Below are 27,730 nucleotides of genomic sequence, written 5' to 3' on the forward strand. Positions count from 1 at the left end.
AAAAATATCATTTTACATTTTAACAGATTCTAGGCACAGAGCAGCAAAATCTCTTACAAGAATGAGGGTCCAAGTTTCAGCGCCGCTCTCCAGCTCTGGGGCTGCGAGAGATAGCACCTGCAAAAAAAAGGGCACCCGCATGCTGGGCATGCCCAAACGTGCCAGTCAGGCAACAAGTTATACAACTGCCTCATTTATCTGCATATACAAAAGTGAGCCAAGATTTGGGACATGACAGCCCAGGGAGAGAGAGGGCCAGGTCCTCACGATGGCTCAGCTCCCACCAGCTCCTGCTGAACTCCACCCACTTATTTAAGTGGCTTAATGGGAGCCGTAGGATGCACGGCTATTTTAAAAATCTGCCCCCAACATATTTGTGCATTTTTCCAGGTGCCGATTCTCTCATCTGCAAACATCATGAGGATTTATACAGGGGTGGATTAGAATCAAATAAAACTCTCCTTCCTACACCATGTGGCTGTTTCGCTTTGCTCTGTTCCCTCCAAATCAGCTATGACCCTTTGGGGATAAACACCCAACATGAACAATGTGGGGTAACATCAAGAGTCCAGGAAGCCTTACTCATCCTGGTATCTGTCCCTTTAATGTGTGCTGTGTGTCGTTCCAGCCTCCCAGTTGAGCCACCTTTACAAGATGTTTACATTAATGAAAAGCGAGATCGGGTTTGTGGCTGGAGGCCACCCTGGGCGTGAAGGGGGAGACACACTGGGATCTCTTGGCATAAGTGTATTGGAAACTGGGATGTGGTGTCCCAGCTAGCCACACGGGCAAGGAGCAGATATGAAGGGAGCACCAGTGACAGCAAGCAGAATACTATGTAAACTTGCTGGCTGCAGCCTGGGGCGGGTGTGTGTGTGTTGGGGAGATTTAGTTCATTGCATATTAAAAGCCACTGCTTCCATGTAACATGTGCCCTGTGCATAAGGGTGTCTGGCTGTTCAGTAGCAGAGGATGGGGAGCAGCTTAACCTGACTGCATGACAAAAGATGCCAGGAGCTTCCCCTCTCTCTCCCTCTCTCCTGGTTGCTCCTCACACATCTGCCCCACTTGCACAGCCAGGCCTGGACTCGTCGTCAGCCTGCAGGGACTCCCCAGCAGACTGCTGCAGCAGCATCTGCCCTGCTAAGGGCAGGCAGGTGGATTCGCACAGCTCCCGGGTCTCAAACCTGTTCCTGTTTCCTTCGCAGCCACCGTACCAAAAGGAGGTGCAGCGCGCAGGCTGGGTCTTGTTAAAGAACCACTTCAAGGCGAAGGAGTGGCAGGGGCCTGCGTCTCTGTCCTCCAGGCACACAGCTGCAAAACACAACAGGCATCAGAGGTCTCCTGATGCAGTCGGAGACATCATGAGGTGCTGCTAAGAGGGCCAAACCAGACACAACAGGGACCTCCAGAGCTAAAAGCAGAAGCTGCTGCAGCTTGAGCTGAAGAGCAAGGCTCTCTGGCTGGGACTGCAGCAGACTCTCATGCCCTGTGGATAGGCACAGAGGGGGACCTGTAACAGGCACTCACCAGGGCCAGGGTTACACTTGCTCAGGCAGGCAGAACTCCCACTGAAGTCAGTGGATTATCAAGGTCTGCAGGGCTTGGCCCACACAAGCTCATTTCATGCTGAAGGATCCCAGAGCACTGAAGGGGTTCACCTGAGATCACACTGTAGCTGGAACTAGAACCCAGGCTTCCTAGGCCAGGACCTTCTCCACTAGACCAGATTTCCCTCCATGCCTAGCCCAATGGAACCTCCAAACTCTGAGGTGGCCCATCACTGCAAAACACTGGATTTCCCCAGGAGATACACAAGGCTTACACAGGGAAGCCTATAGACCGTGTACTCATGCCCTATTTCCCCTGAAAACTCAATGTGCCATCTATGCAAGGCTTCCAAACGGTCCCTCCCGCAGAGCAGCTCAGCTCAGCTCACAAGAACCGCTGCGAAGGATGCTAGAGCTCCACCCTCGGTTCTTCCACAAAGCATTACCTTGAGTCAAGTTCTTCTCTTCCCCAAGCCCGGCTGCACTCGTACCTGTATCCAAGAGAATCACAACGGTCAGAGCATCACTACAAGGCAAGTAACAACATAACACAGGCTATGGAACCAATGCAGGACGATTCTTGCTTCAGTCGCTCCCCCTGCACCCAAGGATGGAGCAACCTCAGCCGTTGGAGTCATGGCACGTTTGGGCTAATCTTGTGCTGGCACAGAGTATATGGTGTATTAGACAACGGCAGCAGCACAACTGTGTTCTGAACCACAACATCTGTCAAAGGGTGAGCTGCCCCTTTAAGGAGGAGTTGAGGCAGACTCACCTGTACCAGTTGTAGCCCCACCTTTCCAGGTGAAGGGAACAATTCCAAGAGGTCATGTTATGGGAGCACGTAGCTGAACTCTGGTTGCCCTTATATTCCTTAGCAGGCCTGGTTCGGAGTCACACACTCCCATCATGTGACCCCTTGGACTCATTCCCTTCACCTGAGGAGGTGGGGATACACCTGGAACAGGTGAGGCTGAGCCCCCATCCCCTTACAGAGCCAGCTCTCCCTGTGAAAATATGAGTCAGGATTGTCTCTGCTTGGAGCAAGAGCACATTAAAAGTCATTAGCACCTTGGCTGAGAAGCAAAGGTGTTGGGTACATTGAGGCAACTCCTTAAACGCGTTAGTGGGTTGCGGCAGCGTTCAGTCAAAGCCATTCGAGATGGAGTTGTTATGGATTGTGGGGTGTTGAAAGCAGTTGAGCCACAGCTGCAATGGGCTTGGCGAGGCAGCAGATAGGCAAGATAAAAGCTGTACAGCCAAGGAAAATAGTGTGTGAGAACCAGAGAGTGCAGTCAAAGATAGCTGCGGTCCCAGAATCCACTGCAATTCTGGCCCATCTGCCTTGGACCAAACTCTGGCTCAGCCTTACAGGTGATGAAGCTAATTGAATTCATCTCGTCAATTGGTGCCATCTCCCCAGGACAGGTCCCTGTGCCTCCACCCATCCCTCCCTGACACCAAGCCATGGACAGTCACAGGCTGCCCCACGTACTTCGGTCAATGCACACGCGGATGCAGTCCTGCTCACTGTTGAACCGGTTGGCATTGCCGCCACAGCCACCATACCAGAAGCGGTCGCAGGAACCCGTGTCCACCCGGTAGTACCACAATAAGGAGTAGCTGGTGCACTTGACGCCAGAGTCTTTGCCCAGGAAGCACGGATCGTCACCGTCCACAACACCTCTCACCTCACTGGGGCTGATGGTGGTGGCCTCCATCCCATCTTGAGGCAGAGCACCAGGTTTGGAGACCCTGTTAAAGCAATCGACTCTTCAGTGACAGGTCCAGATTGGCTGGTAAGACTTCTGAAAATGGTGTCTCTGAAAGGCCTGGTCAGAAACTCAGATGATATTTCCGGGCCCAGATCTGGACTGGAGACTGCCCCCAAGAATACCATGCAAGTGCTGAGATCCCACAGCGATATTGCTACTGAACCCTCCCAGATAGAGAGAACCAGTATGACCTGGCACACGACACTGGCATTCAGGCAGGTGTCTGGCCGCCTCCAATAACCCCAGTGGTCCATTAATACTGAGTCTCACTGTATAAAAGAAAAAATTTCAGATGCCTGGAATGCAGCCTCAGCCCCCGCCCCACTCCAGAAATGGTGCGTGCAAAGAGTAAGGAATGCAGACACTCCTGCATCCTCCCAGCCTCCTCCCTCCCCACCTTCCTCAGCCTCCCATCTTCCAGGTCCCATTGCTCTTGCTGCGCTTGCAGCTCCTGACTTAATATGTCAGCCCGTGTTCTGCTTATGCCCCCGCTTCCTGGATCCAGTACTTCCTAGGAGCCGCCGATCTGGGGAGGGTGCTCTGCTGACTCATCCGGCTGGCTGGGCACTGGAGGCCGTACCTGGAGAAGCATGTTTTCCCCCAACAGCAGAGGAAGAAAATTCGCCATTGGCAGGGCCGGCTCCAGGTACCAGCCTGGCAAGCAGGTGCTTGGGGTGGCCGCTCCGGATAGGGGCGGCCGCTCTGGATAGGGGCGGCACGTCCAGGTATTCGGCGGCAATTTGGCGGATGGTCCCTCACTCCCGCTGGGAGCAAAGGGCCTCCCGCCGAATTGCCGCCGCAGATCGCGATCGCAGCTTTTTTTTTTTTGGCTTCTTGGGGCGGCCAAAACCCTGGAGCCGGCCCTGGCCATTGGGCTAGCCAAGTTGCACCAGCTGCCCTGAGTGCAGAGATGCAGGGGTTCCAGCCTGCAGTGCAGCCACAGGTAGCTCAGCCAGGGTACAGTCCCCTGCTGAGTTCCAGGCACTTAAGAAGAGGGTCTAGGAAGGCAGGATCAATACGTGCCATCCACTCACCCATCTGGGCTCACTGGAGGTGGAGGCGTAGCAGTAGGATTGGTGGGGGATAGCTCCAGCTGACACCAAGCACTGGCGCGTTCCAGGGGATGCCGTTGGTTTTCCACTGTAAAGTGCAAACAGGTACGGAATGAGTGAGGCCTCCATTCTGCCTCTCAGCCAGTCCAGCCCCCTACCTTGTGAGGCTCACTGCCTCCCCTCTATATGCAGCCCTGGATCCTATGTCCTAGAGCACTCAGAAAGCCTTTGACAAATGTAACGCACTGGCTAAGTCAGTCACCAGCCCCTCTAGTGGCTGTTTCATATAGAAGATAATTGCCTAGTACTGCCACCAGCTAGCAGGGGTTACTCCCTCAGCTCAAGGCATACAGGCACTTGCTGTGGGGCAGGATGTCCCAGAGTCAATCTCTGCTGATGGATCATTGGACAAACCCTCCTTCTCCCTTTGTCCATGACTGCTGCAGTCAGTGCCATGGCTGGAGGAGGAGGCGGTGCTGTGGTCTCCATGGCAGATGGGAATTCCCCCCCATCCTCAAGCCCCAGCTGTCACTCACCCAGCAGGTTCCTCAGGAACCCCAGAACCATCCTCTCTGCATACTCCATTTCCGGCTCCTGGACTGAGCCAAGCCGCAGGAAGTGGTATCTCCACGCTGGGAAAGCCAGCAGCTCTGGCCCAATCCCTTCCTGCCTGCCAGCCCCCTCCGGGCCCAGGGCTAGGATGAACATGGCAAACACCCCGCACTGGGCAAAGCGGGACAGCTCTGGTAGCGTCTCCTGGTCCCACAGGTCAGTTTCCTTGGTAACTACAGCAAAGAGCACCCGTAGCTTGTGTGAAGGGCTCTCCCGGAATGCCTGGCGCAGGGTCCATTCCATGGCTTGGCTGGCCGGCATTGCTGCTTCCCTGGCAGCCAGTGAGAGCTGCAGATGCTCTTTGATCCTCTCTCTAGAGCCATGCTGGGTGAAAGGAAACTCCCACAAGACCTCTCCAGAAGCTAGGTGAGCGCTCGAGGGCCCCATCAGGACCAGGGAGACACGGGTACCACTGTCATGCCGCTCAGGGTGGGGAGAGATCTTCAAATGGTCCAGGATGCTGCTGAAGAGATGAGCAACTCTCCCCAGGCTCCCGACTGGCAGGGCGAGGGGGGAGTTATCCACCAGCAGAGCCAAATCCAGGTCCAGCCCCAGCGGGTTCTGCAGCAGGGGCTCCTTCGTGCAGTTCCCGGGCTTGCATATATCTGGGAGGGAAGGGGGAGGGACAGAAAGTAATGGTGCATCTTTCCTGAAGCAACAGCTGAAATACGCCCACAAGCAGGAAGCTACCCATTGTGATGTCACTTGTAGGGGGAAAAGGAAGGGTGGTCTTGTGCGTTCTGGCTCTGGGCTACGACTCAAGAGATCTGGGTTCAATTCCTGGCTCTGCCACAGACCCCCTGGGAGACCTTGGGCAAGTCACCGAATCTCTCTGACACAGAGAGACTAGCACTGCCCTAGCACTGGAGGGGAGGACAAATCCATCAGTCTCTGGATGGCCATGGCTGGAGATGGGACACTACACGGGGGTGGGCCAGGACTCTGTGATGTCACCGAGTATTCTCTCTCAAGTGCTTGGCTAGCTGGTTCTTGCTCGCATGCACAGGGTCTAACTGATCTACAGATATGGGGTGAGAAAGGAAGATCAGCAGTGGCCTTGGGCGGGGGGAGGGTTTGCCTCCCTCTGCAGCATGCGTGCACTGGTGGTATTACAAAGATCCCAAAGCACTTTCCACTGCTCCTGTCTCACAGCAATGAGCCCAACAGCAGCATGGTAAGGGGGTCTGGGAAAGACCCTACACCCAGGCTGGAGTCATAATATGCGGAACTTCGCTGGCCAAAGCCGAAGGGAAAGGGGGAGCTCTGGAGCAGGGGCTCTAGGACATGGGGAAATAAAGCCTTCAGGTCTATCTCAGCTTGCCTGGGACTCTCTCTGGTCCTCTAAGGTACATCTACATGGCCACAAAACTGCAGCACATGAGCTCCTCAGGCTAAAAATACCAGTGTAGACATTTGGGCTCGGGCTGGAGCCTGGGTTCTGAGATCCTCCCCCCCCCACATGGGACCTCAGAGCCTGGGCTCCAGCCTGAGCGTCTACACTGCAATTTTATAGCTCTGCGGCCCGAGCCCAAGTCAGCTGTGGCTGTGCCATGGGTCTTTCGTTGCCGTATAGACTGATTCTTAGGTTCTTCAAGCCAAGAGTCCCATGGAGCAGCAAAGCGTCTTACCAAAGCAGAGCGTGCAGAGGAACACAGCTTCCCGAAGAGCCTCCACATCCTGAGATGAGTCCGCGGCCGGCAGCTGGACCACTCTGAACGTCTCGTCCAGCTGGCAGGAGAGGTAGACGGACAGGGTGTAAATGAGGGGTGATTTGGCCCCGTGGCCGTGATGGAAACAGAGTGCAAGGGGGCAGGCTCCAGAGCCACAAAGCTACTGCCAAGCCTGGGAGAGCAGATTCTTCCTCCCCACTCACAGAGCAGACCCCGCTCACAGGCAGCGGGGAAGAGCCAAGGAATCACCCAGCCAGTCCTACAGCCTGGCCACGGGGCCTCCTGTTTGTTTACAGGCGTCTTGGCTTTTGCCAACAGCCGCATGTGAGACTTTGCACATGTCAATCAGGAGAGGTGCAAGCGATGGCTCTCACCGGGCTGCCTGCAACCCCTAGCCAAGCGGTTATTTACCAGGGCACAAGCCTGGGGGACATTCCTGAGAGATCAGGCCATAAACATATCCCCAAACATCCATGGAGATGTGCAAAGCCAGCGCATCGCAACGTGGCCAAAAGCCATTGGCACAAGAGGAGGCAGCCAGCTTACCCCAGAGGACAGTGTTTTAGAGGTGGCAACCCTGAAGTTCCCCCATCTCCATGGACTGCCAGCAGGAACCCAGGACCTCCAGCACCACAGTGCAGTACTCTTCCAACTTGAGCTAAAGAGCTGGTAGCTCTAGTAGGTTGTTGTCCTGCCATGGACCAGCCACCAGAGAGGGCTCAGCATGGACTGTGCCAGAACTTCACGCTGAGTCCCCTCTGCACGGTGTGGGTAGGGGCTGTCCATAAGTTACGTTATGCAGTAGGGGATGGATGGGTCCTTCATTTCACATGACAGTGTGCTTGTTTCATGATACAAGGAGGTGAGTGGGTGGAAAATCACAAAAAAAAAAAAACAAAAAAAAACAGCATTATGTAATGTACGGCTGGCCCCCTACAAGGGAGGTACCAGTCTTGTACCCTGGCCCAGCCTGCTCACCTGGAATGCCTGCTCCACTACTGGCAAGGAGCTGAAGGTTACCACCACTGGGACGATGCCAAGGGCCACATACTCCAGGGCGACCTTGCCAATGCCCTCCTGGGCCTGGCCCCGGCCGCTGGTCAGGAACACTGCCACCTTCCTGCCCAGCAAGGCTGGCCTCACCCTTTTGAAGGTATTGCGGCCCACGAACCTCATGGCGGCAGCCAGGCGGCCCCTCTGGGTAGAGCGCACATAGGACAGGTCCCCCACCTGCCGCAGGAGCAGCCCCTTCGTCTGCATGTCGGTGAAGCGCAGCAGGTAGGTGGGGGTGGAGGCATAGGACAGCAGGGCCACACGGGCCCCGGCGGGGCAGTTGCCCTGGGAGATGTGCAGGTCCCGGAGCAGGAAGGCCAGAGCGTCTTTCATGCGGCCGAACTCAGTGGGAGTGACATTGGCGGACCTCTCCACCACCAAGGCCAGCTCAGTGGGGAAGAGTGGGCAGGCCAGGGAGTCGGGGTCTGCACAGAGAAGGAAAAAGTAAAGACCCCATGGCAGCTGTCCCTGGGGCTGCGTACTGGAGCAGCACAGAGCCCTCCTCCTCAAAGGGCAGCGCTACCCATTCAGAGAGTGAGCCAGTTACTACCACTAGCCAGGTAGAGGGCAGGATGAACCAGCCATTACATCTTATAATGTTTCTGCCACATCCACCCACCCAGCACATCCGTCTGTCCCTGGCATGTTCACCCACCCACCATGTCCCTCTGTTCCTGCCACATCCATCCATCCATCCATCCACCCACCCAGCATGTCCCACTGTCCCTGCCACATCCATCTGTCCATCCATCCAGCATGTCCATCTGTCACTCCGAAACTCCCAGCACCTCTGTCTGTCACAGCAAACTATGTCTCTCAGGTCCTAGTTCATGCTGCTGGTTTCACTGTGCTTCTCACTAGAGCAGACCTCCCATCCCCAGTTCTGCCAGCTCCTCACAAAGCAGGCAGAGCTGAACACTTACCGCATCTCTCTCGGATAGAGGCAATTAGTTCACAGGGCTGGAAAGGAGAGTGGGAAGCTGGGTCAGTTCTAGTTTCCTTGCCTTTTCTTTCCAGGCCAATGGGGTTCCCCCTCTGCCTCCCTAGCTCTCCCAAGTGACACAGGGAGGGAGACCTGTGGGCCAGTCGGAGCTGACCCCAGAGGCTGTGATGCAATAGACCCAACTAGACACAGGGTTCTCTGTGTGTTTAGGTCTTTTGCAAGCTCCTTCTGTCAAAGGGATGGGAGTCATTCACAGGACTGAACTAACATACGATCTTGTATCCTTGGGATATTTCCACCAGAGGGCAACTTTCTGGGTGGTACTTACCCAAATTCTGCCCATAAACCAAGCTCCACCTGCATGTGATCATTCAAACTATGACCTGGTACGGTCTGCTGCCTCTTCAGACTTAGATCCACCCATATTGTGTGCAGGACAATTCTTGGGTTCCATCCACCCCACAAACAGCTCCCCCAGATGTGGAGGAGTTCATGCGGACACAAACACCCAGCACACAACTGCCTGTGCTGGAGTATCTCTGCTAAGTCCTGCCCCATCCTGTCTCTCCAAGGACAGTCATTTCTACAACTTCTCCTGCTGGGATGTCTCATGGGCCTTCAGAGAGATGCAACAGCTCAGAAGGCGAGCCAGCTGCACCCAGCATGGGGGTGAGAGTCAGGAGTAGCTGGTATGGATTTAAAGGGTGAATAGTAACCTCTTATGGCAGGGAGCACCAGAGACAAGAGGATACGGTACATGGCTGCAACAGCACTCCCCCCAAGCCATCACACACCCTTCCTGACCCACCTAATGAGCACACAGCCAAGCTAGCGAGACACTGCATAACAGAAGAACCCCTTACCGTAAAGAGGGGAACTCCAGGTAAACCTCTCAGACCCTTGAAGCAGAAAGGAAAAATAGAGAATGAAAAAGGCAGTGAGAAACCTTACTGAGAAAGCACCAGAGGACTCAGAGCAGTGAAGTCACCACACACACTTTCTCTCACACACACACCAAGCACCCGCTTAGGCAAATAAGATTCATCCTACTGAGTGGGAGCATTTTTCCACCAGGGCCAGTCTCCTGCCTCTAGCAAGGGCCTATATCTAGTTCCTCAGAGGAACATACCTCTGATACACCTGACCAACCATGCTGGACATGGGTTTCTTCCTGACCTTGGCAGGTAATCTGTTTATGCCCTGAAGCATGAGGTTTGGTGACCCTTATCTTGGCATGAAGAGCTGGGTTATTAATAGCCAAAATAAATCATCCATACCTTTTATAAGCCCAGACACAGCCGCCGGCTGATTGTGCCCCCAGACCCACTTCCCCACCTCTCCAAATGCAGTCCCACCAAGAAGTCCATGCATCGAGACTTTACCATCTTTCCTGGAGGTCCCACGCTTCCACGCAGCCCTTGGTCTCCCTTTCTCCCAAGAAGCCCCTGAAAGATTGGGGGGCAGTTTTAGAGAACACAAACCTGCAGGTCAGCAAAAAACAGCCTACAGGAGAAACAGCCCCTGGGGATAGCCCCGTTCTTCACAGGCAGGAACAAATGAGATCCATCAGCTAAACTGTGGGATAGCTGTTCAGTGAGCAGGGAGGTGCTATTCCTCCCCATCCCCCTACTCCAGAGCCTAGGCTGCCGTGTTAGCACCTACAGTCCAGGGCAAAGGGCCCCTCTCCCTAGGTCTGTACTTGGGAGCAGGAGAGTGGTGTGTTTAGCAGAGGTGGAACAGAGATGCTTTCCTGTGGGGAGCTGGCTGCTCACATATGACCAGCTGGGATTGCACAGCAAATCTTGCTTTGAAGAAGACAGCAGGCGGGCATTAGGCATAGGGTGTGGGTTGGCACTGGGGGAAGAGATGGGCATTTTTGTGGCACGGCAGACTGGGTATGTGCTGGATCCATCCTGAGAAGGAAGCCTGACTCGGATTGGAGGCCATGGCAGCACCGTACTCACCCTGGATCCACGCAGGCCTTTCCAACCTTTGTCCCCCCTGGCACCTTTGTCGCCTCTTTCACCCTGAGAATAGAAGGCAATAGACAGGCAGGGTCAGGCACCAGCGGTGGGTGAGAGGAATGCACTGCCTGTCCCTTAGGGACGTCCCTCACACTCCACTTATAGAGATCCTGCATAGCAACCCCACTGGTCCCCACCCCTCCTGTCCCCTATGCCCTCCATGCGAACCTTGCCTCCACGGCCCGTGCTGAGCGACAGAGAGTCGCAGCTGGCAGGTAACACGGAAGCGCTGCCGGACCTTGGGTAGTTATCCCTAGTCCCGACAGTCACCATGAAACGACAACGCTAAGCAGCCGCCTTCCCACTAGCCACAGGCTGACGGCAGCAGCTCTCCACTCACCTGAGCACCGGGGTCTCCATGGCCTCCGCGGGAGCCCTACACAAGAAAGCAGGAGAGAGGTGAATGCACCCAAGGAATGGATCCCGGCAGGAAGCGAAGCTAAGCGGGGCCCTTGGACCACAGGGCAGCAGGCAAAGCTCATGCTGCATGGGGTCACAATGGAGAGGCTGGAACTCAGTGGTGTATAGCATCTGCAGTCAAAATGCCACGAGGAATGGGGCTCCTCCGTGAATCCCTCAATCACCAGCCCAAGCCTTTGGAATAAGCACCTTATGCCCACACAGTGACCTTCGGCTGGTAGGATCCTAAAGCTCCTTACACTCCACGCTCAGGAACAGCTTCCCCCAGCGCTGAAATGCAGCCGGCTCTGCAGCGCACAGCAACAGTTTAGGGCAAAGTGAAGAATTCCAGGCCCGGGGCTGGTTTCATGATTTCAATGGAGCAACTGCTCATTTACACCAGTGTCGGTGAGACCAGAATCAGGCTCAATAATGGAAGTGTGGAGCCCCAGGGGGTGGGGAGAGGAGAATGGACTCTGCCCATGCGGGGTTAATGCTGCTGGTTTGCCGGCAGCAGCGATTACCTTTGGGCCCTTCCTCCCTGGAGGTCCTCGTTTATCACATCCATTGTCCCCCTAGAGAAAACACATAATTACTGTAGGACCTGCACATGCACAATACCTCTGTCCCAGCCCAGCCTGAAAGTGCCAGCCTGTCCTGTGAATTTCCCCAGTTTGCTGGGGGTCTGCTTGGGGACAACCAAGTTGGCAGGATGGGAACATATCGCAAAGCGCTCTGGAGATCCTCTCCCAGGCACCCTGGACCAGGAATGGAGGGGACTTTTCTTTCTCGTGTATCCCCTCGTTAAGGGACAGCCGGAGCCATACCAGGAGCATCTTCACCCAACACCCAGGTCCTAGGGCCCTCTGCACTGGTGCTGGGTGGCTGCAATGCATTTGGGAGGGGACTCCCACTGGAGATCCCACAAGTCATTTGGGTCTCAAAGGGGGAACAGCTGGGTCCTGAAAAGGAGGGGTGGGAAACTTAGCTCCCATCTGCAGTGGACTCTGGCCAGGAGCTCCCGTTCTCGGATGCTTGGCTGACCAAGTCCAGCACCATGAGAAATATACCTGTTCCAGAGCAATGCCAATGTTCCTCGCACCCAACTCACCAGTGCCCCCTTGGGCCCCAGAGACCCTGCGTTCCCTTTTTCGCCTCTTCCTCCGGCCTGCCCCTGGAAGAGAAAGAAGTCTGCCAGCTCAGGGGAAGTGCTACTGGACCAACAGGGCTGGAAAGGGGATGCTGTGCCCAGGCAAACTTTCAGGGGTGGTGATGAGAAATTCAGGAGATCTAATTAATGCACACCCCCCCATACACACACACAGTCGTTGGACCAGGGGTAACATTCTTAGGCACCAGGAAAGGGCTCTGCAGGGCTCTTGCAAACAGAGCTGCACCCAATAGTCAAGAGAACCTGTGGGGAGATATCTGCATCATGGCCTTGTTACACAATACACCATGATCTCACTGACCTTCTCACCCTGGAGACCAGTGGGGCCGGTGTTTCCTGGGGAGCCCACATCTCCAGAACGCCCCTAGGCAAAAGACAAAGGTAACGCTGAAAACGGCTCTGGTGCCAGGACCATCCAGCCCCCTGGCATAAGAGGAACTAGATAAAACACCCTGGGGCAATGCCCGGCAACTAGCTCAACTCACTCCACCTGCTGGGGTGATAGGCTGGGAGATGCAAGGAGGACCCGCCAGTAGGAGGCATAGGCAGAGCAGGGCTGCCTGGACGCGCGTGTCACTAGAGCTGCAGCGGGCGTGGACAGGGCAGTCCTTAGGACCATTTTCCAGCAGAGACAGGGCCCTGTGGTGAGGAGGTTCATCACTGGCAGGGCAGATGCCCTGGAGCCTGCAGCAAATACCCGTGTGTCCCCGGGGAAACATGAACAATGTAAGGGAACCATTTAAACCACAGAGAACACACTCTGCCCTCTAACACCATTGGGTCCCTGCTGGGGCTGGGGGATGAATGGATGGATTCCAGCACCGGAGGGACTGAGCAGAAGCACCACTCCCCCATTTCACTGTCCTCATCTCTGGCCAGCTGTAAAGTTGGGGGAGTTGAGAGCCGGCACCTGAGCTCCACGGCACCCCGGGTGACCCACGACGCCCTTTGTCCCTCTGAGACCTCGCAACCCCTGGAACAGAAGCAGCAGAGAGAAAATGTAGATGCTCCAAGCACAAGCCCAGGAAGACTGCCCGAAGCAGGCGCCCGCAGGCGGATCCAGCTGGCCTCACCTGTGCACCTTGGTAGCCCTTCTCCCCAGCAGCGCCTGGAGCACCTGGGATGCCCCTCCTGCCCTATGGAGAGACCAGGAAGGGTCAGTCTGGATGCATCCAAAGGATGAGAGTGAGATGTCTCACCCCTCCCTCTGGGGACACCCTGCAGCCAGGATGCACCAGGTCAGAGAGTCCCAAAGGCAGGCAGCTGGTTCTGAACAGGCCAGGATGGCCTTTGTTGGGCTACTCCACCCACCGGGATCCAGAGGGACTGGGTCTGCCATGCAGCTCAGGCATTGAGCCTGGACTCTGTCGGGGCATTCCCCACCCCTAAAGCTGGCCAAACAACCCACTGACTCTGCTAGAATGTGTTCTTTGGAAGGGATGAAAACTCCTCCAGGGACCTGGAAAGTGGATCATTACCACCTGCTGTGGGGGTGCAGTGGGGGGGGGGGGGGGAGCTTGCTACTGGTGCACACTGGCCTCGCAGGTGGAAACACCGGACATGGGGAGGTGGGGGAGAGGAGAGACATGTGGGAAACAATTCCATCAAACAACAAAAGCTAGTAGAGAGAGATTCCAGAATGAACAGGGGGGCTGGAGTCAGGACTCCTGGGTTCTCTCTGGGAAGAAGTGTGGCTGTGTGGGTCAGAAAAGGGGAACTGGGACCCCCTCTGGGCCTGTTTCCCCATCGGCAAACTGGGGATAAGGATATTTCCCTCCGGGGGGGGTGGGGGAGGGACTCATCAGTTCTCACCTGGGCTCCTTTCTGCCCCTTCAGGCACGTGTTCTGGGAAGAAGACAGACGTTGATTCTTTACTACACAACCCAGCCAGGCTCATACTATGCTGGAGGCTAAAACTGCCCCCACCCTCGCTGCTCAGCCCAGTGGCCTTGAGCAAACACTGGGATACTGAGAGAGAGAGACAGTTTCAATAGCCAGTTCTGATCCCAGGGCCAGACTTTGGGGGCTGGGTGCCTGGGGGAGCTCTCAACCAGCTCCTGGGGTGCCATTTGCACAGCCCAACCCTGACCCCGCTTTGAAATCTAGGGCTCAGTGGGGAGCTCTGCCCAGTTCTGGGATGACAGACCTCCATGGGGCAGGAGGATGCATGGTATAAGTAAAGACAGGGAGGGGCTCTTCAAGAGGGGACCCTGCCTGCAATTATACCAGCTCCCAGCAGACAGGAAGCAGGTTCCAGAAGCTGATGGCAGCTCAGATCCTCCAGGACCTTCATGGTTTTATTGTACAAGCTACAGATAAGTGCCTCCCAGCCTCCCCTGCCCCATGGAAACAGAACAAGGAGCTGGGCAGATGGGCCTTGACATTAAACACACATGCTAGGGAAGGGGCCAGCTGCTTTCCCCACCTTCACCTGGCCTGGGGCGGAGGTCTCAGTGACCTGCTAACGGTCAGGGTTTGGGGGTATTGGGTGCTGGGGGAAGTTCAGGGCACAAGGGGCTTAGGACAGGCACTGGACATCCCGCACAGGATGAGAGCGAAACGTACCGGATCTGCAGTTGGCCCTTGTGACCCAGGTGGCCCAGGGCTGCCCTCTGGTCCAGAGTCCCCCTGTTCAGGGAAGGGAACAGAAAGAGAAGCAGAACAAAGCTGTGAGAAATGGCCTGGGATGAGTGTGTCCAGCTTCTGGTCTGATTGCAGCAGGGCCACGGAGCCAGCTCACCACCTCCTGCAGACCCCAAGTGGGGTGGGCTGCAGACTAGACAGGGGTCCCGCACTGCCACCTTGCCAGCACAGCCCCTGGGTCTCTTCCTTCATTAGGCACAGGGAGATGTCCCCAGCGAGCTCCCTCTCCCAGCCCCTCACCAGGAGCCCGATTCTCCATTGCGCTGCCCTGTGCTGCCATTTACACCAGTGCAAAATCAGCACCGTGCTCTGGTGTGGATGGTGCCTAAGGGGAGAACTGGCTCTCCTGCTCTCCAGGGGGCTCTCCGACCCCACTGCACCGTTCAACAGGCCCTGCGCATGCCTTCCCCGGAGCACGCCAGCCTCTGGATGGAGCAGCCCAGGGGAGCAAATACCTAGCCATTATTATCCAGGGAACTCCCCTTCTCCGCAAACAGCACTGATCTCCCCTAGCTGCTCACCTTGCATCTTTGCAAATCTACCAACAGACCATGCTGCCTCCCCAGAGAAAAATCCATTCACCGGCCATCAAACACAATGTGGCAGCAACGCAATACACCAGGTGAGGGCCAGGAAGGGAAGATGAACGCTCTGCACCAGGGAAATTGTGGGGAGCAATTTCCAACCCAGGGGCTCAGCCAGCATTAACATTTCAACTATCACCAAAAGCTCCAGGAGGCTTCCTATGACCAGCCACTAGGAGGCAGGATCTCTGGCTTACATCTGTGATACTTCCGAGCCTGAGCCGGCTTCAGCCTGATGAGTCATCTCTGGGCCAACACGTGTGATGAATCAGAGGCAATTACCTGCTGGTCTTGTGATAGGCTCCAAGCCATTCAACCAGGGTTCAGCCAATCCACAGCCAAGAACCCACCCAGGTGATCTCAAGGCAGGTATTGGAAGCAGGTTCCTGTTTGCTCAATGACTGGGTGCATTCCCATTGCTAGTTGGGCCAACACACTGCCCTGGTGCCTGCTCTTGTTCCAGCCTGTACCCCTTTCCACTGGCTGCTTGGCAACACTGAAACATCTGATCCTGCAGAAATTACTGCCAACAGTCACTCTCGTCAGACCCTCCCTATTGAATTGCTAGTGCGCCACCCTGCATTTTCTTTACAGGTTTCCCAGCCAAGTACTGCCCAGGTCTGGTTCTGTTCAGCTTGTGTGCTCTGAACGGAGCATGGCCCAGGGTACTACAGCTGCCGCCTTTTGTTTATCTGGACTTGCAGTAAACAGGGCTGTCTAGGAGCATCTGCCTGGAGTCGTTAATGGCTCAGAGAGTTGGGATGGATTCATTGCCATTACCTGGGTGCCTCTTTCTCCCTTGCTTCCGGGGGCTCCGCGCTCTGTGCTGCTTCTCCCAGGATTTCCCTGTGGAGCATGGAATCAGAGGGGGTGAGCCCACATGCTGTCCCATCCTCCTCCCAGCCCCTTCCTTGCCAGTGAACTCAGGATTCATTTCTCCCTTTAGGCTCTGAAGCCAGACTCGCTGACTAGAGCAAGATCCAGCTGCAAGTGGCAGAGTGGCCAGCATAGGGGACATGCCCACTTGGCCCTGGTCAGTGCCTCTCTGGAATGGCACAGGGGATGCTGTCTCTGAAGCTGGGCATTTGGGATTAACATGTCCCCTTTGCCCACCAGGACCCCAGCTGTGCACTCTGCAGCCCTCCCTCACCCTTTGCTTTTCTGCTGGGTAAGACAGTTTGGGTGAATTGAGCGCTGGTGGAAGGGGCCAGATTCCCTGCCTTAGGTGGGGGGAGGAGGGGAGAAGGTCTGTGTATGTATTCACAGGGCATAGGCAACAGTAGGGCAAACTCCCCCCTACACGGCTCCACCAACCCGCCCCAGCACAACTCTCAAAACCACCCCATTTCCTCTGTGGCCCAGCTAGCCCTTGGCCTCTCCATTGAGGCTACCGACCAGTGGGCCAATGAATGCCAAATGCCACGGTGATTTCAGGGGCTTAGACTGAGACCCACTGAACTCATTGCACACCGGGGCCAGTGAGCAGACAGGAGTCAACGCTCACAGGGTCTGCACTGCAAGAGCTAACTCCCCCCAATTCTCCCCCACACTTACAGCATCGCCGGGGGATCCTGGAGGCCCTGGATCGCCACGGAAACCCCGGGAGCCTTTCTGCCCCTGGATCAAGGCAGGAGGAAGGGATTAGCAGCACGGAGCCAGCAGGGGTGAACATGGGGAAGTGCAGGAGGCTATTGCTGAGTCCGCATTACCAGGGGCACCCGCTTGAAGGTGAGTGGCTGTCTGGGAAGCAGCATCACAACGGGAATAGAGCCACACAGAGTGGGGTGATGCTTGGATCAGGGGTCTCAGGTCACGATGCTATAAGGCCGGGGGACATGGGCACGGGACCTTCTCCTCCTCCCGGGGCTTCTTTACCCGCTTAGCCTTGCTGCCCACTCACCTGCCTCCCGAGGGATCCTCTTGTCCCAGGATTCCCAAATGGACCGGCTTCCCCCTGGGAATGAGAGAATCCGGGAAAGGGGTGAACCCTCTCTGTGCTTTAGTCATTGCTGATGCCCTCTAGTCTCCCTGGAGCTCCAACGATTGATAGTTGGGCTCTAAGGGCCGATCCTCTGCCTCCTGACAGGGGAGGCTCCAGAACGGGTGCTCACTGCGTGCTGCATCTTCCCCTCGGTGCCTGTCCCACAGAGGTCAGGAGACGCCAGCAAGAGGACAGAGGGCACGAGCCAGAGCTCACTGAGAGCGTGGCCATGAATTTCACAGGTTCTGAGTTAGAGTTTTAGCTCCAGCAGTGGAGACTGGTGTCATTTGCCCCTGAAAGCCTTGGTTCGGCTCTGGCCGAGGACTGTCATTTCTCCAGGAGCTGTGGAGCTTAATAGGGTGGATTGTTTTAGGGGACACACAGCGAGCACGGCCCAAAGAGAGCAGCACAGGGACCTGGGGCTGCCCAGCTCTGCTGCAGGACATGCAATTGCGCAGCTCACCTTCTCCCCAGGGATGCCATCGTATCCAGCTTCCCCAGGAGCTCCCTGGAAAGAGATTTTTAGTTGTCTTAGTCCTGGATGCTACCTGGGACCTGTCTGAATAAACAGGCACTCTGCAGCAGGCCCAGGAGCAGCTCATGTCCTTCCTGGTCACATCCGTTAGGGCCAGGTCTTCTCAACATTTTGCATCTTAGCAGAGAGAATGCCTTGTGGACACCTCCCCTTCTGCTCTTCATTGTCCAGCCCCTCCTACCCTGCCATTCACCACTGCGCAGCCAGGAATGCCAGGGAAACACCAGGCACTGAGGGGGCCGTTGCTCCTACCAGTTTTGCAGGTGGATATTTGGAGGCTGGCAAACAGTACGGCTCAGGGTGCTGGCCTTCCATCTGCCCGGGATGGCGCAGATTCACTGGCACACCTGCACATACCTGCACTGCCTGGCCCCAGAGGAGTGCTCCTGGAGTGCCACATGCTGGGAGATGTTTAGGGAGAGAGCGTGACTAGCAGGCCTGGCTATTGTGGAGATGAGCCACGAAGCTGAGTCCTGCCACGCTCATCTTAAGGTTCGCTCTACGATGTACATAGTATTTGCCTGTTAGATTCTACACGCACACCAAACAGTAAAGCCTCTGTACCTGCTCTCCAGGGTATCCCATCAGTCCCTGAAGCAAGACAGAGAGAGAAAGTCAGTGAGATGGAGGAATCTCCGAACCAAAGGGAAAGCAACTGCCAAGGCTGGGTCTGGCATCTTACCTTGGGTCCACACTGGCCTGGGCATCCCTGGGTTCCCCATCTCCCTTGGAGCCCTCGCAGTCCCTGCTCCCCCTGAAATTGGGATTGGAAAGGAGAGACCTTCAAGCACTCCAGTGAAAAAGGAGGCTTCAGAGATAAGCAACACATACATCCTTACGGAGGCGAGTGGCTAGAAGTCCCCCAGAGCCGGCTTTGTCTAGCTGGGGGAATTGTCTAGGGAATATAAGCAGGAGTTGCAATGGGAGAATGCTGAGCTAAGGAGAATCCAGGCTGGGTATCAGGAAATGCTCCCTAGTGCCATTGGACTGTGGACTCATGGGCCAGTGTGAGCATGGAAAGTGGTGGGAGCCCATGACATGGACTTCAGAAGCAGAGTAGATGAATCTCTGGGGCACAATCTTGCACTGGCCCATGAGGGACAGAATTAGATGGGCTCTGATTGATCTGTTCCACCTCTGGCACCTGGGACTGTAGCCTGCACTGCCCAGGGGATGCCAGAGGCAGCTGGTGAGAGGGCTATCTTCAGCCAATGGGATACTTACAAGTGTCGGCTCCAGCACTATCCCCAGGCTTTATGATTACTCTGGTTTCCAAGCTGCCCTGCTGCCACCAAGCTCTAAACAAGGTGTGCAAACTCCAGTGTCCACACCAGGTGTGGCAAAGCTATGCCAGAGCTCCCACCCCATGCTGTTCCGATTGAAGATGCAGGGAGGGGATTGGGTCTTTATGGCCAGCGCTCTGCTCACCAGTACACGCCAAGGGCCATATGCCCAGCAGCCTTCCCACCCTGTGCCCAGGATCTCTGTCCTTGAAAAAGGTTATCGGCCCTAATCTATGTTTGTGGGGTACATCCCACACACCCCATTTCTACAAAGTGGGCCCCACCCTGGGGTCAAGGAGCCCAGCAGCAGCCACTCCTCCATTGGAGATTTCAGAAACAGACAACAGTTCTACTCACGCTGTGTCCATAGTGCCCATGGTCTCCAACCAGCCCCTTTGCTCCTTTCCTCCCCTAGAGCCAAGACAGCAGAACATTTGAAGTCAGCTCCCCTGGGACACAGCCTGCGCCACGCACTAGCTTCCAGTTTGAGCACTCCAGAGGAGAACAGTCAGCGGCATCAGCTCTGGGCTCACTCCTCTCCCAGTGCCCAGAATGCTAGGACCCGGCTGGACATAAAGTCCCAGCCTGTGAGCCCCAGACAACACAGGGGAGCATCAGTGCAGAATTAAGGCAAGCGCCTGAGGACAAGCTCTGCACAGCTCCTACCAACTTGCTCAGAGCAATCTCTTTGGCTCACATGGTGGTGCCGCAGCTTAAGAACTGAGTAACGGCTGTGCTGTGTGCAGCTGCCTAATCGGGGATTCAACTAAAGGGACAGTAATGGCCTAGTGGATTGAGTACAGGGCTGGGAGCCAGGAGTCTTGGGGTCTAGGCACAGCAGGGGAGTGTTGTCTCATGCATAGAGCAAGGGGCTTAGGAATCAGGACTATGTGGGTTCTCTTCCCAGCTCTCTGTGCGGGAGTTTGAGAGTCAGAGCCCCAGAGTTCTAGTCTTGACTCAGGGAGGGAGGTCTCTTGTGGCTAGAGCAGAGGCTGTGGGAGCCAAGGCTCCTGGTTTCTATCCTCAGCTCTGGTTAGAGCAAGGTACTGTGATTCAGGATGCCTAGGTTCTCCAACCCTGGGATGGAGTGCAGTCTAGTGGCCTTGGGCAAATCACTTTGCCTCTGTGCCTCAGTTTCTCCACTAGTAAAACAATCATGTTTGTAAAGTGTTTTCAGATCTCCAGAGGAAAGCACTCAGTATGGAAGAGCTAAGAATTAATCACTATGACTAAGTGGTTAAGACCAGCTTCAATGTCTGGTGAATCCAGTTGACACAACATCAGATGATAGACCTCAGGCAACATAGAGGCCAAGTTGACAAGGTCCCAGCTGTGTAGGGACCAGCCAGCTGGGTCAGACAACATAGGCCCAGCAAGGCCAATAGGAATGGAAGTTGGAGACACCAGGAGATTTATCCCAACTGGAAGGGAAAGAGAACATTATAAACTCTTCTCAGAAACATAGAAAACAAAAATCCCCTTGTGCCTTTTTATCATTCCCCATTGCTCTGCAGATCCAGATGTGCAAACATCTCGCCTCATCCTGATTTCTCAGACCAGTGAGTAAGTGCAAAAGGCATGTAGCTGGGAACAAGCGCTTTCCTAGGGCTCGTCTGCACAGGGTGTTTTTGCACTGGCAGCTCTGCTGATGTCACACCACCAGTGCAGATATGCCGCAAAGCCGTGCAGAGTAGTTTGTGCCCAAGCATGGTTTGGAGCCTCATCTACAGGAGTCACTATTTACAGTGGTGCAGGGCGTGGATAGTGGAGCTTTGCACCAGTGTAAAGGAACCCAGAGTACAACTCCTGCTTCGTCACCTCCATGCAGAGTGGGGGGGTACAGGCTGTGAGACACACAGCCTCACACTCCTGCTAGAGTCTGATCCAAAGCACTGGAAGGGAACAGCACAGCCCCCTGCCCCCCAGCCCCCAAGCAGAGGCTGCATGTGACAGCCCTGCATGCAGCACCAGGACCGGCGACCCGCGGCAAGCGCTTTACCTTGCGCCCTGGAACGCCCAAGGGGCCTGGCGAGCCTGGCAATCCAATGCAGGTGCAGGGGCACGGGTGGCAGCACTTCCTCTCTGACACAGCCAGCTGCAGCGGGACAGAGAGCGTCAGTGTCACAGCCAGGATGGGGACCTCTGCCCCATGGCCCGGAGAGTGAATCCCCTGGGGTCTCGTGCGAGGCGCAGGGGAGCTGCAGGCTGACACAGAGCAAGTGACTGACCACTGCTAGGAAGACAAGCCCAGTCATCAGGCTTCCTTCACTCAGAGCAGAGGAGCTTCCGTGCAACCCAGACAGCTGGGCCAGGGATGGACCCCAAAGGATAGACCCACCACTTGATCAGGGCCGGCTCTAACTTTTTTGCTGCCCCAAGCAGCAAAAAAAAGTGCCGAGCACCGCCGGAACCCCCCCCCCCCCGAGCGCCGCGCCGCCGGAGCCCGCCCCCCCCTGCCGAGCGCCACCGGAAACCCCCCCCCGAGCGCCGAGCCGCCCCCCACGCCGAGCGCCGCACCGCCGGAGCCCGCCACCGGAACACCCCCCAGCGCCGCGCCTGTGCCGCCCCCCCACCAAGCACCACGCCGCCGGAGCGCCCCCCCCTGGTGGAATGCCGCGCCACACCACGCTCCCCCCGCCGCCCCTTATCAGGTGCCGCCCCAAGCATGTGCTTGGGTGCCTGGTGCCTGGAGCCGGCCCTGCACTTGATACTTGTCAAGTATCTCTGCCCTCTGCTAGAAGGGGTCAGACCCCTGGGCCCACAAGCCAACCTGCTGGGAAGGGGCCCTCCCTTACCAGCTCTTGAGCCAAAACGCTGCCAATCTCGGGGCTTTCCATGCTTAGCTGCTGGCTATACCTGAACCTTCGCCCAAACTCAATGAGCTGCAGCTCTTCCAGGTTGGTAGCATTGTTCATTGCGATAGTCACTAGTGCGTCGAGCTGGCCTAGGATAGAAATGAGGCCAGAGCTGGGGTCAGCGTGGCATACGGAGCAGGGGGAGACACAGGTTGCTGACTGCAGCGGGGTGTGGGTTAGGTGACTTGGCACCTGACTCCCTATCTGACTCTTTGTTAGTCTCTAAGGTGCCACAAGTACTCCTGTTCTTTTTATCTGACTCTGTCTCTCAACATCTCTATGGCTCGGTTTCCCCATCCATAGGATGCAGGCAGTAACACTGTCCCGCCGCACAGGGAGGATAAGGATTAGTAAATGTTTGTAAAGTGCTTTGCAATCCTCAGAGGGAAGGGTGGATGGTGGCAGGGCAGATCAGCACCATGGGGCAATGGTAAAACGTGGCATCATGGAACCAGACGCAACGTAGTGAAGGACTACAGTCCCTGGGATAAGAGGGGAACAGAGACACCATGACAAGTTTCAGAGTAACAGCCGTGTTAGTCTGTATCCGCAAAAAGAAGAACAGGAGTACTTGTGGCACCTTAGAGACTAACAAATTTATTAGAGCATAAGCTTTCGTGGACTACAGCCCACTTAGTCCACGAAAGCTTATGCTCTAATAAATTTGTTAGTCTCTAAGGTGCCACAAGTACTCCTGTTCTTTTTTAGAGACACCATGCTCAATCCGTCCTGAGATCCCCACATTCCATCAATATCCCTGCGCCCAATCCCCTCCTGAGGTCTGACTGTGCCCAAGGCTAACTTTCTGAAGACCTCTTCCCCTCCAGATCTAACCACTGGTCGCCAGGAAGTTGTGCGATCCAGCCACATACCTTGCACCCGCAGAGCAGCTGACATCTCCTCCAGCTTCCTCACATCATCGTCCAACCCGTCCGTAAACAGGAGCAGCACCTGGGGCACAGACACATTTGGGGCACATCAGCCTGGAGGAAGCAGCATCCAGGGCAGAGACAGCCGGTGTCCCCCAGCCTGGGACCACACAACACTCCCCAGCAGCAGCAATGCAGCTCTGATTCTGCCCGATGTAGCAGGTATTCTGCCCAAGCCAGATGCACCTGCTGTACTGACCCGGGCAGACAAACAACCCAAGTGAACTCTCTGCTGAGCTCCTAGGAGCCTTCCTCTGTGAAAAAGCAGTGGAACAATGGGAGCTGAGCAGGGAACTGGCAGCAAGGGGGTTAAATGGCTAGAGCTAGCCGAGGAAGGGAGCCCACTGAGCGGGTGTCCTTGTCCTGCAGGATGTGCCCATGTGGAGCTCTTGGGTCAGCTGAGGCTCTACCTTGTTACTCTCTGGCAGGCCTTGGCTCATCTCCAGCAGTCTGTGCAGGGAGGGCTGGTTCAGGTAGGTGCGCCTGAAGGCGTGCACCACACGCAGCTGCTGCAAGATGTCGTGCTGGTACTTGGCGAGACGGGCTTGGAAGAGGACCTCACCGCCCTGGTCCATGCTCTGGATGCTCAGGGTGACGTTGAGCTGGGCGCAGCTGACCCTGGTCAGGGAGAACAGCTCCCAGATGATGCCCTCCAGGTACTGGTGCAGGCTGGACTGTTGGTAATCAGTGACATCCAGGCCGACGAGCAGGTGCAGGGGGCATATTCCTGCAGGGCAGAACATGGAGACCCAGCCAGCTCCCAGCCTCCTCTCACTCACCACCGCCCCCTCCACATCTCCACAGCAGCCCAAAGGGTGAGGAGTCCATCTCCCTTCCACACTCGCCTGGGGACTCGTGTGCCAAGGTCTCGCCCACCTGCCCATGGTGGTCAACGGCTTCTCAGGACTCAACCCTACTTCGGGACCTTTCCGGGATGTCTGCGCTGCAGCTGGGAGCGCGTGTCCTGCCTGGGCAGACAGACTCGGGCTACAAATAGCAGTGTGGACGCTGCCGCACCAACAGAGGCTCAGCTAGCCAGCCGAGCTCGGAGCTAGCAGGTAAGGGAGGCGCACCTCGGTCCCTCCTGTTCTCTGCCTGTGTCCCGTAATCGTCTGGTCTCCTGGGGGCTGTGGTGCTTTCGTCTGATTCTGGTTGTTGGGCTCAGTGTGGAGGAAGCATGGACCTGTGATCTGTGCTATATAGGAGGTTGGACTAGAGAATGGTCCCTTCTGGCCTTAAGCTCTGTGTCTTCATTGTGATAAAAAAACGCACGGTGCTGAGTCTCAGAGCCTGGGTCAGTTGACTCAGGCTCGCCCTGCAGGGCTATGCTCTGAGACTCTCCCGCTGGGCTGGCGGGCTTGCCTGGAGGTCTGCATTGCAATGTCATAGCCCTGCAGCCGACCCGTGAGCCTGAGTCAGCTGACCCAGGCTAGCCACAGAGCAGGCGTACCCCAGTGACTCAGTCTGTCAGCCCAGGCTTCCCAGCTGCAGTGCAAACATCCCCTAAATGATGCCCTCCCCGCTCACTTTTCACGGCTGTTCCAAAATACTAAGGAACTCTCAGGAGCCAGGGCCCTTCGCCCCACCGCTGCATCCTCCCACAGAATCCACCCTGCGGGCCAGATCCATGGCAGATGTAAATCTGGGGTAGCTCTACTGAAGTCAGTAGAGCACCCCTGATTTACACCAGCTGGGGATCTGGCCCTCTGTCTTTACACATGAAATGGGGTTTGGGGTCCCCATAGGGGGTACAGCCCTGGGAGTCCCCTCCACATGTGAGTACATGGATAGCAAGGCCTGGGGTCTCACTTTGTGGGTCCCCTCACCAGTCCCTGCCTCTCCTTGTGCATAGAGAGTAGGGCCTGGGATCCTCATTGGGATACACCCTGGGAGTCATCAGCACCTACCTGTAGGCAATTGGGATTGCCCTAGGCAGTGTATTGGAATAAATGCCCCTCCGGAAGCAGTCCCCACTTACCGGTGTCCTGACTCCGAGCCCCTCCAGCTCCGACAGCGAGCAGAAACAGAGCGAGCCAGCGTTTGAATAGCACCATCCCCTGCATCCTTGCAGGCAGGATCTGGGCTGGATGGGCTGAGGTGGAGGGGGGGCCACAGGGATGCTGCAGCCTGTCTATGTGGGGAAAGCACAGGGATCACCTTCCTGGAGCTCTTGGCCCTCAGACGGTCTACAAACTCACCCAGGGAAGAGCCTCACATTCACCCTGATAGTCCAGCTACCAGTCAAACTGGGTCCTGGGCAGATCCACAGTGGACATGGGGAGGTATCCTGCAGCGCCATCTCTTGGAGGTGATTCAGTGCACCAGCCCTTATGCGTGCTTCCCATGGGGATGAGCACTGGGGAGCCTAGGGCCTTGGCTTCCCGGGCCCCACCACATGCATGGAACTCCCACAGGACACAGTTCAAAGCATCGCTGCAGAGCCCCTCCCCCATCCCACCAGACCTGTTCTACTGCTGGGGGCCCTCTGCAGTCATGAGAAGAGCAGGATTCACCCCTTAGTGTGGGTCTTAAGAGGGCCCCAGCAAGTCTAAGCCAGCCTTGGTGACCCCATCAAAATGGGATCGTGACCCACTTTGGGGTCCTGACCCACAGTTTGAGAACCGCTGGCCTAGAGCGGTGGGGCTCTGATCTCTGTTGTGGCCTGGAGACTCCACTGTAATATAAATAATGAATAGCAATAATAATAATCAAGCACCTGCCTTGTGAACTGGGGTCAGGGCTTTGGGTCTGGCACCACTTCCTACTCTCCATCATTGCTCATGAAAAACAAACAGAGCCCAGCCCAGCTGAGAAGCTGATTTTGGCTTCCTCCAGCCCTGGCTGCAAGAGCAGATCCTGACCCCATCCTTTCTTGTCTGTCTGTTTTGCTGTTTGCAGAATCACATTTGGGTGCATTTTATTCCTCTGCTAATGGGTGTCAGTTCCCAATTATTGTGCAATGGATTTGATGCTGTGGTCTGGAGGGAGGGGACACCGAGTACGGGGAGATTTACCCCAAATGATATCTGAAATGTATGTGAGTGTACAAAAATGACTTTTCCATATACATCTCATGTTTCTTGGTCCTTTCGCAAGCTGTATGGATGCAATGCAACCTTTCACTAGCTCACAGCCCACATATGTCTTTTGCTTCAATGTTGCAGTCAGGGCCAACTCCAGGCACCAGCTAAGGAAACAGGTGCTTGGGACAGCCAATACAAAGGGAGGGCACCTCCTGGTCTTCGGCGGGAATTCGGCGGTGGGTCCCTCAGTCCCTCTCTTCCTCTTTGAGCTGCCGCCGAAGTGCTGCCGAAGAGGAAGAGAGGGAGTGAAGAACCAGCCACCGAATTGCAGCTGAAGAATCAAGTGGCGCAATTGAGCTGCCGCCAATCGGTGCTTTTTTTTTTATTTTATTTTATTTATTTATTTTTGCCTCTTGGGGCGGCAGAAAAGCTGGAGCCGGCCCTGGTTGCAGTGAGTTAATAAATAATACTAATAACACTTTGAATTTATATAGGTGTCAGAGTAGCAGCCGTGTTAGTCTGTATCCGCAAAAAGAACAGGAGTACTTGTGGCACCTTAGAGACTAATAAATTTATTTGAGCATAAGCTTTCATGGGCTACAGCATCTTATGTAGCATCTTTCAGCTGAGAATCTCAAAATGCTTTCCCAAGGTGGTTAAGTAGCTTCTTTAAAAATCCACATTTAAAAGATAGGAAAACTGATGTACAGAGAGGTTAAGATTCAGTTGAGAATAAAACCCAGGCGTCCTGGCTCCTAGTCCCTGGTCTAACCACTAGACCATTCCCAGCCAGAGCTGGAAATAGAACCCAGGAGTCCTGACTCCCAGCCTCTTGCCCTAACTGCTAGACCATCCTACCTCTGTTTTGACAGCACAACAGTCACTTTGTTGATTCAACACCGTAACTTCACTGAAGGATCAAAGCGAAAGAGAACCTTGTTTAAATGCAAACACCTTTAGGAATTAGCAAAGTGGCCAGCCAAGAACAAAACCCAGCCAAGAGCTGAACCTGTCTCCAGGTTCAGCTCTTGGCTGATATCTCCAGCTATCTTCTAAAGTTTTCCCCCATGTAAAATTTTCTCTTGATAGAAAGCATAGCCTCTTACCTCACTGCACCATTCGGCAGCGCGTAATAGCAGCAGTGCCTGGGGATCCGTAGAGGCTTATCCAAAATGGACAGAAACACATGAATTATTTTATTTGATAGTCGGCTGCAGGATGGAGGAGAATTGGCTGCTAACTCGGGACGTTCGGCTGGGAGGTTTACTTGTTTATTCCACAGCTTAAATAAATAAATAAATAAATGGATACGTCAGGGGAAAGTACATTCCGCCCAGTGACTGGCTGTCAAGAACTTCCCAGATTTTAGCTTTCCGGTTCTTAAAGAGAACATGTGAGGTCAACCTAACCTCCCCAAGGCCCATGATGCACACTAAATAATGCCAGTGGGGTTCTCATTTTTGTCCTGTTGAGGGTACAGAACATCCAGCTTCCAGCAAGCCCACTTGAAAGAATTAAGGAATGGACTTGTTAAAGGGCACTTCTGTACATTGGAGCACCTCTTGCTAAAAGAATATAATGAAGCCTTTTGAATGAAATTCCAGGACAAGAATCAATGAGATTTCCAGTTCTCCTAAGTGGCAATCAG

At 55.3% G+C, this 27,730-nt stretch overlaps 1 protein-coding gene across 1 annotated transcript; it reads right to left on the reverse strand.

Annotated features, from left to right (window-relative positions):
• Nucleotides 1-27,303, reverse strand: LOC128831859 (collagen alpha-3(VI) chain-like). The gene is made up of 32 exons (XM_054018669.1): nt 27,189-27,303; nt 25,038-25,190; nt 23,470-23,786; nt 23,003-23,081; nt 22,071-22,219; nt 21,275-21,370; nt 19,633-19,686; nt 18,675-18,746; nt 18,557-18,583; nt 17,921-17,965; nt 17,377-17,430; nt 17,031-17,093; nt 16,257-16,322; nt 14,815-14,877; nt 14,062-14,094; nt 13,323-13,385; nt 13,160-13,222; nt 12,551-12,613; nt 12,190-12,252; nt 11,603-11,653; nt 11,020-11,055; nt 10,620-10,682; nt 10,038-10,100; nt 9,519-9,554; nt 8,636-8,672; nt 7,638-8,137; nt 6,618-6,717; nt 4,914-5,594; nt 4,360-4,465; nt 3,046-3,305; nt 1,997-2,041; nt 1-1,314 (listed from the first exon to the last, which is right to left on the reverse strand). The coding sequence occupies exons 2-32, from the start codon at nt 25,120-25,122 to the stop codon at nt 1,052-1,054; spliced, it is 3,696 nt and encodes a 1,231-aa protein (XP_053874644.1). The 5' UTR covers nt 25,123-25,190; nt 27,189-27,303; the 3' UTR covers nt 1-1,051.
• Between the last annotated feature and the right edge of the window lie 427 nt (nt 27,304-27,730).

Source organism: Malaclemys terrapin, chromosome 2 (assembly GCF_027887155.1).
Source record: "Malaclemys terrapin pileata isolate rMalTer1 chromosome 2, rMalTer1.hap1, whole genome shotgun sequence".
In the NCBI taxonomy this organism is placed as follows: domain Eukaryota; kingdom Metazoa; phylum Chordata; order Testudines; family Emydidae; genus Malaclemys; species Malaclemys terrapin.

Coding starts and splice junctions, on each gene's coding strand:
- LOC128831859 (XM_054018669.1), bottom strand. CDS start 25,122: ATGCAGGGGATGGTGCTATTCAAACGCTGGCTCGCTCTGTTTCTGCTC. Junction 19,687..21,274: donor TGGGCGTTCCAGGGCGCAAG/GTAAAGCGCTTG, acceptor TCTTGGCTCTAG/GGGAGGAAAGGAGCAAAGGG. Junction 8,138..8,635: donor CTCTATCCGAGAGAGATGCG/GTAAGTGTTCAG, acceptor TTCTCTGTGCAG/ACCCCGACTCCCTGGCCTGC.